Source organism: Hypomesus nipponensis, chromosome 11 (genome assembly GCF_054491055.1).
Source record: "Hypomesus nipponensis isolate SF chromosome 11, ASM5449105v1, whole genome shotgun sequence".
In the NCBI taxonomy this organism is placed as follows: domain Eukaryota; kingdom Metazoa; phylum Chordata; class Actinopteri; order Osmeriformes; family Osmeridae; genus Hypomesus; species Hypomesus nipponensis.
In genome coordinates this window covers 16977040-16988795 of record NC_140371.1, presented here as the reverse complement: position 1 = coordinate 16988795, position 11756 = coordinate 16977040, and the positions used below count along the sequence as shown (strand labels likewise).

General features: G+C 40.9%; 2 protein-coding genes across 2 annotated transcripts; both read right to left on the bottom strand.

The window, feature by feature from the left end:
* Positions 1 to 22: 22 nt before the first annotated feature.
* Positions 23 to 4070, bottom strand: srgn (serglycin). Its single transcript, XM_084709751.1, has 3 exons — positions 3871 to 4070; positions 2960 to 3110; positions 23 to 1864 (listed from the first exon to the last, which is right to left on the bottom strand). Exons 1-3 carry the CDS (start codon positions 3941 to 3943, stop codon positions 1450 to 1452), a joined length of 639 nt encoding a protein of 212 aa, XP_084565877.1. The 5' UTR covers positions 3944 to 4070; the 3' UTR covers positions 23 to 1449.
* Positions 4071 to 7972: 3902 nt separating this feature from the next.
* Positions 7973 to 11696, bottom strand: kifbp (kinesin family binding protein). Its single transcript, XM_084708772.1, has 8 exons — positions 11009 to 11696; positions 10783 to 10881; positions 10582 to 10661; positions 10112 to 10295; positions 9930 to 10023; positions 9712 to 9824; positions 9036 to 9589; positions 7973 to 8883 (listed from the first exon to the last, which is right to left on the bottom strand). Exons 1-8 carry the CDS (start codon positions 11459 to 11461, stop codon positions 8562 to 8564), a joined length of 1899 nt encoding a protein of 632 aa, XP_084564898.1. The 5' UTR covers positions 11462 to 11696; the 3' UTR covers positions 7973 to 8561.
* Positions 11697 to 11756: the final 60 nt, after the last annotated feature.

Genomic DNA, 11756 nt, shown 5'->3' with positions numbered 1-11756 from the left:
GACAAAGAAGCAAATACTCCGGTGTTTTGCTAACTTTTATTTGGATATACATTTACATTAATCGGTGCATTATTGTTGCCAACTTCATACTTCCATAATCCCTGTCGTCATGTGACTCTAATGAGAAGTCTTGCTAAGACTCTTGGGCGGTCCATTCCTCATTCCTACTGTAAGCGATTTTTAGCGAAATTAGAAGAATTTAACAACTAAAATAAAGCGTTCGTTAATGTGTGTAGCCAAGGCCGATCCCTAACTCTATGGCCGATCACATGGTTTTGGGGATCCTAAACAAAAATTGTGTAAGGGGCCGTTTGATTGCCCTTTTTTAAATATATATATATATATATATATATATATATATATATATATATATATATATATATATATATACCAATCGCGGGGCCTTAAACAAATGTTTAGTTTGTTTATTGGGTCGGACATGGAGTGTAGCCTAGGTGCTCATAAGCCTAATGGTTTAAAGGTATTTACGTTTGTTTGTTTAATTTGAATTAGCCATCACACTTAATCACCTATAACAGCCTACCTGCTATAACGTAGGCTACACAACATCTTACTGATTCTCTATCTGTGAGTGGCGCACTCAGGCTGTTTGAAGGACAGGGGCGTGACATGGGCTCCACCAGTGTAACTGTGAATTAGTATTTTATTATTTATTTTTACTATCAAATACAGTTTACCTTACATAATGTAACTTAACCTAAAGGGTACATGTATTTAATTTAGAAGATGTTGCATAATTATTCTTTCTTACGTAACAATTTTTACAGCCCTTCAAAGTGTAAAAAACATTGATTGAACAGTTGTTTGGTTCAAAATGTTTCTTTATTTAATCCTCCATACACTTGTTTTTTTTATCCCATTGATAGAAATAAGACAAGAAAAGAGTGATAACATGTCTAATTGTGACCACTACAGATATTTAGTAGTAGCTATGCAGTCATGCACCTAATAATATGATAGGCTAGGTGTCAGGACAGAAATTAAGCCTGGTTTAAAAAATGTTTTAACTGAGATCTACATTGAAACTTTTAAATAAGGTATTACTTATAGGCTTTTTGGGGACGCAAAGGTGCTACATTGATTACTGTAACTGTCTCAATACAGCAAGCAAAGAACAAACAAGAAGAAAATCCCTTCTAATCCGTTTATGTGTGCAGAGTTTATGTATATAAAGGTCACTGGTTTAATCAAATGAATACAAATGACGATATAAAAAAACAGATATTCTTATCGAATTTTAGAAAATGAGGTGCAAATTAAGCTTATCCTACATAGAACAGCCCTTCTATAGGACAGTTTTATATACAGTAAATGTATCAAATCGGGCATTTACCCTTGTTCATATAATGTTTAGATATGTTGCCAGATAAGGAATCACTTAAAACAGTACAAGCCATATCAGAAGCATTGCTGTTCTCTGCAATAACTTTACAGGAGAAGGAGGTCTTCTTTCATCTCCTGAACTGGAGGTATGACCTGATCTATCATGACCTTTTCAGGGAAGACAAAGCTGGAGTAGTCTAACTCCCCAGAGCCCTGGTCATTGAGGAAAGGTCCAGCGGCTGAGCCCTCCCCAGATTGCTCCTCCACAGGCTCCACCAGAACTGGGTCTACCTCATACTGGTATTCTTCCTCATCAACATCCTCTCCTAACTCGTCCTCATACACGTCTTCCTGTTCCTCCTCCTTTGCCTCCTCTTCTGGTTCCTCCTGCACTTCCTCCTCCACATTCTCTTCTGGTTCCTCCTGCACTGCCTCCTCCACCTTCTGATCCTCCTCCTGCTGATCTTTCCATTCGAGGCCGGTTGCCTCCTGCTCGTCAAGCGCAGGGTTCTTATTCAGTCTGGAACAATAACAGAAGCACAGAGCTATTAGCCACTAGCCTCCACATCCTCCAAGCCCTTCCTGTGATTCTCCCTGTAGCAAAGAATTCAAGCAGCAGGCTACAAGGAGTAGGAACCCCCCTTCCTACATCCATCCTCTTTGACTCTGATTTGTCTGGAATCTCTTTATATGACTGAGTTTGATTTAGTCTTGATAAACAACATCCAACACAGCTAAAAAGCATGAGCTGACACTCCAATTCATGAATGTAACCGCTTGAAACAGTGAAGAGGAAGCTGTGATGATAACAAGTTTCCTCAGTGGTGAAACTTTCTAGAACATACTGTTCCAGCATCTACTGTGTAGTAGTGCCGTACTTGTGAAACTGACTGATCATTATCCATAGTGAGACTGAGATGATCATCCATAATCTAAACTCTGCATGAGTCATGACAATGTTGTAGAAAATAGGATAATAATGGTGGAAAGATCTCCAGCTGAAGTCACGTCATGGGACCATTTGGTTAATGGCCTGTATCATAGCACAGTCCCACAGACAAGACAGGCCAGAGACAAGTGCAGAAATGCAGGAGGATATTCAGGTTTTGTGCAAACATCCAGAGATGTTGACATAACAAAAACCAACAAAACCATTGTAGGGGGTTAGCATCAATGTGGTTAACAAGTTCTGTCCACTTTTCAGTAACTTTTGTAACTGCAATCAATTGGACTTTGGCCTTTTACACCTCAATGATGATGTGTAAAAACACAACAGAATACTTAACTCTGCTTGATAAATTACAGTAACTGCTAATAATAATGTACTTTAATCCCTGGCTGCATACCTTCACAGAGCAGGCCAAGAGGAACATAAGGCCTACAGTGTAATGCCCTGGAGGTTGAGAATATGCATGTTCATCGGGCACACACCACATGTTCATTCATCACTGATATAGGATCCTATTGTCACTACTGACAATCCTGACTGGTATAAACAGTGGTAGGCTACATACAATCAACAGTGATGCTACAGTAGCTAACTGTACTGTTACTCACAACAATGTGAATCAACAATATTCAAAAGTGAAACTTGTCAACAGAAGTTTATACATACAGGTCCTTGACAGCAGATGCTGGAAGTCTGTCTGGGAGTCCTGGTAGATCCTGCAATGGTCCTCTCTGTTTGATGCAGTTGGCATTCTGACCATTGGGACGACACTTTACCCACATGTACCTGCCTTTGCCTGGGCCAGAGGCTGGGGCACCTGTACAGCATAGAAAAAGGTGAGTAACCATTACATTACTGGAGGACCACATACCAGTCTTTCACTCTGTCAAAGTACATCATAAATATACAAGTTGTCTTGAAATTAAGGATAATCTTTATTAGGCTGGGATTGGCTCATGTATTTTGTCTGTTTTTAAATTGGGTTAGGTCGTTGAAGTGAGTATGATGATATCTGCCTGGTCATCACTGTCGTAGTGGCCTGTATGATAAGGTTGTTAAGGACATGCCTGCTGATGTTCATCACGACTGGACACAGTGGACAGTTATATCCTGTCCAGAACTTGATGAATTGAAATGAACTATGGATATGGGTCAAATTGTTATTTTATTATAAAACACCTAGGTCACTATAGGCTAACTTGATGTTTTGTGGCCAGTTAACAACTACCTCAAAGTCCTCTAAGAAAACAATTGCAACATGTTAACGTTGCAATGTTGCATTTCTGTTTTGTTATTTAATTTTCGGTTTCATTAGGCCTACTTCTAATGTCTTACTAGACAGATTTTGGCTATAAGTATTCTTAGCGACGACGAACGAGAAAGATGCGTGCAGATATTAGTTTGTGATGTATAGGCTACTAGTACTTTATGTTTTACTTATAGGCTTAAACATCAACGTTTAAACATATTCTTCACAGTTTAACCAATATATTGTCTCATGGGTTATCTCTGTTGCTCTGTCAATAACGAATCTGTAAAGCGGAAAGCGCATAAAAGTGGGCAGTATATTGACTCACCAAGTCCGTTATCCAAAAGAACGTACAGGACGATCAGTGATACGAACATCTTCATTTTCAGTAAGCTCGTCATTGTTTTCGATAGACGAAAACAAAATAGTACGATATATTCAAAATATTGACTGCTCCTGTGGTGTGTGGATATTATATATCAACTTAATGGCGAAATACTTTAAAACCCTGCCCATTTATGCGTCATTGTTTCCTGAAATAAGACGTCTTCGGCAAGAAGTTTAACATCCGCACTGGAGACTTTACACTACCATATCTGGCATAGCTCTTTTGTGCTTTTCACACCGAAGAGACACTATTGAGAAAAAAAAACATTTGTAACAAATATGGATGGTTGAAAACCATCTTACTGTCAGTAGACTTACAAAGTCTTTATTCTTTTTTTGATGTATCTTTTAATGACCCTATGACCGTGGTTTCATATACACATGTGGCGTACATAGCCTCCATAGTATTGTCTATCTGTCACATGAACTCTTCATGTGACCAGCATATACCTTGTTAGAGACCTGGACATGGAGAGGAATGTTGTGTGAGTCTAACATGTAATGTAACCTTGACTCAATCACATTTGAAATATTTAACCATTATGTTGAAATGAAAAATGGGCATAATGGGGATGTTATTGCCTTGGTGATTCTTGCATACTGGTATTTTGAGGTGTGTGGTCAGGAGCTTGAGCAGGCGTATACAAACAGCTAAACCAGAACGCAAAACAACATAACCAATGTCAAGGAAAACACAAGAAAATTAAAGTGAACTGTTAAAGTACATGGAAAGAGTGAAGTTTAGTATAATCTGTAGAATAAATGCTAATTATTCAGATCTAACAGATTGGACAACATTAGAAAAGGGAACATGCCGGGCCACCATGTAACCAACTAAGCAAAATGTTATACAGCCGTCTGACAAGAACTTGCCAAATATTTGGATGAGAGGTGGTGTACAGACTGGACAAGTCTAGATGAGACTGTCAAATCTGCTGTACAGCTCCCACATCAAGAAAAATTGGGGTAAGGCACCAATCCAAGTCTTCCCAAACTATAATCTCAGATTGGATGATGGGAAACAACCTAGAGTTAATTATTCTCGACGGTAATAATTATTGTTTTGACAGAAGTTCAAACTGTTGTTGATGCGTGGAGCTTCTGTTTACAGTAGCACAAGTTTAATGTTTTTTTATTTCCAACTGATGCAGAATTGTCAAATGAAACAGGAAGCGGTCGTAATTGTCTGTTATCGTTTGTGCCAACAGGAAATGACACATTTCTACACTATCTCCACTCCACCCCCCCCCCACTCACAGACACGGAAAACACACACACACATGCTTAACACTTCTGAGTACCCACTAGAGCAACTAGTTACTTCAATTCTGATTCACATTTCTCTCTTGTTGTTTCTTTGGATAGAAGCTGAATTCACTCGACATTGAGATAATACATAAAAGAAAATGTATACCTATCTAAAAGTGTACTCTTGTTAAACCATGTGGCTGAGAAAACTTACTCATCTGCACTTTTTTTTTTACCATGAACTGTTGCTGGAAACAAGGTCACTCACAGTCACACAGTGACTGACTGTCTGTCCGAGGTACCAGAGAGTGAGAGTGTGATAACAGCCTGAAGCGCAGTTCCTTACCACATTCAATTTGATGAGGAAACAAAGTGTTTGATGTGAAGATTTGTGACTTAGTAAATGTACTGTTTTAAAGACAGTCTGTCAGACTTATGTATGTGAGGTCAAAAGTCTGTAACTATGCAATGTGTGCATATTGGTATGCTGTACATCATGAAAGGGGTCAAAAGTTAGACAAAGCCTTATCCTTGGACTACAACAAAATGCCGAAAGAATATTCACACGTGTCCGTGTCTATACTCATACATTTTGACAAGAGAAGTAAATATAGTTTTATGGGACTTTAGAGGTGACAGGCTGAACTGTAATTGTCAGCCTGAGGTTTCTTCACTAACCACTGTCACATTAGAGTTAAGTTCAAGTCACAGTCAGGAGTGTCTCCCTTGATATGTCCATTGTTCTGCTCCTCTATTATGGGTTTAGGAGCATAGAAGGATCCTACACCCATCCAAGATCCTTTTAAGCTCAACAGAGGAGGGAATAAGGACATAAGTCAGGGGAAAGCAAGGATGTTATATAGGCTAGGAGAGGGAGAAAGATGGGGAGGAGAACTGGGTTGCTGTGTGAGTGTGAGGGATTCTGAACAGCAGAGTTGGCCCAGCGTACACACAGACTACGTTGTTCTGTGGTGAGAACCACATAATAGATCTAAAGTATATGGGCGGAGCGTTTGACCAGAACCTCATTGCATGGTCAAGACTGATATCAAATCACACTTATCTGATCTGAAACAGTAGAGGTCTGTCATTAACTTTCTTTTGTTCTATCTGTTTGGTGTGCAACTGGCCCTACCTCTGTTACAAACGGTTGGATGATTGTTTTATTCTCTCCCACGTCAAGTCTAAATTAAGATCAGTTGTCACTCACAAATGAGGCAGTACATCAAAGCATCAAACTAACCACATTTTTAAACAACCTTTCAAACTTGAATCATGTATTTTCAAAAACACAAACATAAAGGCTGTGGCCTAAACAGTAAACATACTTCAGATGATACTTTCACATATCGTCTATCTCACCAACATCTAAAGAGGAAGTGAGATACTGCCTGTTAAAACTTGTATCACACTCATGATTAGGACATGGGAAATGTGCTGTTGAAATACTATTTAACTCGGGTTGAGTAAAAATTAATTTGTTTTTAGTTTCATTGATGTGTTTGTGGTTGATAAGAACAGGCTTGCCTTTCTGACTGGCTTTCCATCTTCAGATGTGGGTTGGCAAAGGCCCATATTTACATTTAGTCATTTATCAGACGCTATACTATATTATTTATGGCTGCGTTAAGGTGTATATCTGTCCTGTCAGGACCATTTTCTTAAGAATTGATGACATGATGCAGTCATTGTGTAAACGTGTTCAATCTTGGCTCATAAACTCATCTTTCATGATAACATGGACCACATCTACGTAAGACAAGTCAGCACATGGCCTTCTTGGAACTGAGAATTCCCTATGACGAAAGTGTGCTGAACTTACTCACTTTCCTCTCATTTAGAACTGGGTTGTGGTGTGGACCTCTGAGCACGAAAAAACATCTACAACACTTTCTTAGACCTCCTCAGGATTGATTGTTTTCAATCCTAAAGAGGTTTAAAGTGGCTGTAAAGCAGAACTGAAAATTATTTTCAAGTTCATCACACCACAGGAGACTGTTGTTAACTACCCATCGAAATTTGAATGAAAAAAAAAACCCACAGACAAGTATGTTAAATTTGGATTTGAAATTGTGAGAAAATCAGCAGTCTTCTCTGAGACTGGGGGGGGGTGGGGGGGGCATGTCGCCGGAAGGAGCTGAAGCTCCATCCCCTCAAATTTATTGAATTTAGCAACAACTATTAACTAAGCACTTTTTGGGTTTCAAGCTGTTTAATTGTACTTGCACTTTTTCATGTTTCATGTTGTTTAATTGTAACATAAACTCTCAAACTCATCTTTCATGATAACATGGACCACATCTACGTAAGACAAGTCAGCACCTGGCCATCTCGGAACTGAGACTTGTTTAACTGCATGGCATGCTCTTATGGTTCTTTCCTTTGGCATTTATTTGGTTTTTCACAATGTATGCTTCATGTTTTTGCTGCTTGCAATGTTTGGGGCTACCTCGTTGTTATGATCAGTGACCAATGCTCTTTTGTAAAGCTCTCTCTTGGAAGTCGCTTTGGATAAAAGAGTCTGCTAAATGCATAAATGTAAATGTAATGTAAATGATTGATCAAATCTAGACATTCCCCCATTTCCAGCAGCTTTCAGTCCAACACCTTATTCTTGAGTAATCATGCTAAATTCCTACTTTGGTTCTAGAAAACAACCTCCCATTATATCAAACCCAGTAAAGGTTCATCATGGCAGTCACTTCCCTGATGCCAACAGTGACCTCTTCAGTCCACTTTACGCACTTACATGGATCTCACCACTGACACAACAACTTGATTAGAGTGCACAGAGGAATCTTTAAATGTAATCTTTACTTGAGTTCATCACTTGATAGAAGTCAAACAAACACAGTGCCAAATACCAGTGTCATGTAGCATTTTTCACAACATTTAGAATTATTACATATCTACACATGACAGTGCAGACTAAACAATCAGAAAATAAATAAATGTGAACTAATGAAATTGCCATGCATATTAGTGGTTAGTCTTAGTTTTTACATTGCATTGGTCCAAAGTTAAACGCAAATATCAAAGCAAAGATTTGCATATATACAATATATATCAAGAAACATCCAAAAGACTTGGTGTTTAGTTCTGCTGAGTACACTTCATGAGTCTTCAGACATAACAGGGGTTTGAAGCAAGCTGTGAACAGACATTAGGCTCTAAAATCCTGCCTAAATGTTTTAAAAATGCTTCCAACCTCCTTCACCTTCCTCCTCAGTAACTCCTGACAGTACGCAACTTTACCTTGGAACAATGGAATCCCATTAAATCAGGGCTTCCCACAAGGATGGGATTGAGGGAGGAAACATTTCAAGGAGCATTTCAATCAGGGGAATACATGTTTCTCAGCAAATAAACCATTCAGTCAGTCAGTTAGTTAGTTGCCGTCTTGGCTTTAATCCTATTGATTTTGAGCGGTAGCAGGTTGACCATCTCTTGACTGAGCTCCAGCTCTGTCTCCACAGCAGCACATGCCTCGGGGTGGTCCTTACAGTACTGCACCACCGACTGGTAGCCCTCCAGAGAGACATTCAGGTTCTCCAGCTGGCCGGAAGGGCTCGCACTTATCAAACGGCTATTAAGGCGTGCCACCCTGAACCTGGCAACCAGAGCTGGCCGCAGGACATCATCTTCCAGGCGATCAGGAACCTTTCCCTCAGGGCTACGGAGGGAGTCCAGGAACATCTGGTAGTACCTGGGGTCATATGGTCACAATTGTAACAAGTCACCAACAAGATGGAGGATTTAGGTACACACAAACATGCATCTGGCCAGTTGGCTGCTGTTGTTTTAACATCATCATGGTGAAAGGGGAGACAATTTTACTTCATAAAAGGTCCTTCTTACCTGATAGAAGAGGAACAGAGATGGTTAAACTTTTTGACGGTGTGAGCATCCAGCTGGTCCTGGCGGTTGGCCACGGCCAGCTTCAGGTCCATCATTTCATAGTGGGTCTCAGCCAGCTCAAACTGCAGCTGGCGGCAGATGAGCAGGTAATACTGGGCATTCAACTCCTTGCAGATGGGCTCCAGCAGGTCCACGCGACGCTTGTGCATCTTACAGCGCCGCTCGAGGTCCTCCTCAAAGAAAGCAAGGGCCTTGAACAGGGCGCTGTGGTCCTGCAGGATCTCGATGTGGTCCGTCACGTGTCCATCCATCTCAAAGTAGTCCTTGGCCTCGTTCACGTAGCTCTGGCCAACCAGGAAGACCGCTCGGGCCTCCTGGAAGTCCAGCGGAAAGGTGCAGCTGACCTTTTCTTCCAGGCCGCAGATGGAGTCGAAGGTGTCACTGGAGTCAAAGAGGATGGCACTCTTCCTCCCCCTCTCCTTCTCCTCCTCTTCTCCCTGCCTGGCCCTCCTCAACTCCTCCTGATGATCCACATCCAGCTCGCCGATGTTGTCCTGAAGATGAACGATCCAGATAGAGTCAAACACACACAGGGATATTTTAATGGTACATACAGTCAATGGCCATGTCATCCCAGAGTACGAATCGCCAGAAACGATGTATCAATGTATGTTACCTCTAAAGGCTTTTTGGCATCTTGTAGCAAGTTAAGGCAGTATTTGATCCAACACCTAGCAATCTCAGCCCTCTTTTGTCTCAGCTGCTCTCGTCGCTCACTCTCTGCTTCACCTGGACACAATGGGGAGCAGGCAAGACCAGGTAAGTAGTCAGGACGTTTTGATGGACAGTAATGTATGGAAAAATGCATCTATGAGCAGCACATTAAAAACCTACTTTCCAAAGCAGCAGCCTCCGAAGGGACTTCTCCAGCCAAACCTGCAATGACACTGGCTGCTGCCAGGCAATGTCTGCCCTCCATGTAGTGATTCTGGTCATGCGCACACACACATGTCAAAATACAGTAACACACAAAACTCTATCCTGGTTATGTTTCAGTGCTGGGTGAGTGTGTTTACCTTGGTGATGTAGTACTGTGACAGGGTGGCAGCATTGATGGCCCACTCCAGAGGAGAGAACTGGTTGTACTGCAACTGTCTCTGCAGAGTGCAGTGGCAGTAGGAGCCTGCCTTATCAAACTGCTCAAGGTTCTTATATACCTGGGCCAGGTAGTACAGAGTGTGTGTGTAAACCATCTCAAACCTGTTTCAAGAGACCACAACAATGGCATCATCAAAACCTCATACATTAGCTACTTGATGTGATCCCCACACTGACAGATAGGTCAATAAATAGCCTAGATGTTTGTTATGTTTTAAGTGGGTTAGTAATTAATAAAGAGGCATGTCCAATTATTTATCCATAGAAAGTGCTCACTTCTTACCAATCACTGGTGTATAAACATACATTATGTACAACTGAAGCACAGTTTAAGAGTGTATGCTCCTTTTGAGAAAGTAGCTTTTCGGCTGTGATCATGATAGAGTACCGTTTGGTTCTTTCTTGCTGTGACAACTTCTCCTCCTCTGCTGCAAAGTACTCAGTAATGTCTGTTGGAGGCAATCCATCCTATATCATAATAAAAAACACGATTAAACCAATGCTTTAACACATTAGACAACTGTCAAAAGGGGTTGTACATAATTAATCCATTACATTTGTCATGACTGTCAACGGTGTGCACTCTAACCTCTTTCATGAAACGTTTGTACATGGCTTCAGCCGTCTCTAGATACCCTTGGGCTTTCTCGATTTCATCTCGGCCAGCCCACAAAATTCCCAGTTGATTCTGTAAGGAATAAAACAGTTACAAAACAAATATCTGGTTTTACATCAGTGTTCTTGCACCCCCTTATTGGGGGTTTCGGGAAACAACATAACTACAGTACAGTAGGGTTACTGCAGAAAGGCATTACCCTGACTTGGACGAACAGCGACACGTTGTCTGGTGACATATTGCACTTCTCCAGCAATTTCATGCAGTTCATCAGATGTTCCTCTCCGGCAGACAACTCCTCTGTTTCTACATGGTTTACCCCCAAATAAAACTCTATTGCCCCGAGTTGAGCTGCTTGAATCCCAACAGGGGAATCACCACAGTGGCCTCGCCCAAAAGCATCGTCCTTTGCTCCGTCAATAGGTTGTTCTGTGGGGAGGTGGTCGGCTTCATTGGCGTTACTCTCGTTGTCATGTTCGATATAGAAGTTTTTTAAGGAGCAGTGTATTTCCTTCAGTAATTCCCTTGCGTTATACTTTGAACGAAAGGGATCATTCTCGGGGTCTTTTCGAGATTCTACATCCGAAAGATGTTGAGCAGATGTGAATTTATCGCAGATAGCTCTCCACTCTGAACTAGATGCTGTAGCCATGTTGGAAAACAAACTGGTCGCCGATGACTAGACAAGGTTGCCAGGTCGTCGAAATATCCCTCCGATCAAATGTTCTTGAAATGAATTATTTCTGACAAATTCCGACCATAAAATATTTTTCTTCTCATAAACACATGTGTTACTTGAAACCCACCAATAACCCTTTTTTGTTAGTGACTGAAATGATAAGAGTAGAGCACACTCCACTCCAGCTGAAGGCGCTGGTCGGCTTTCGCGAGTTTTCTAGTCAATGACGTAAAATTAGTCTCATGAAAATGAAACTATTTATTTTACT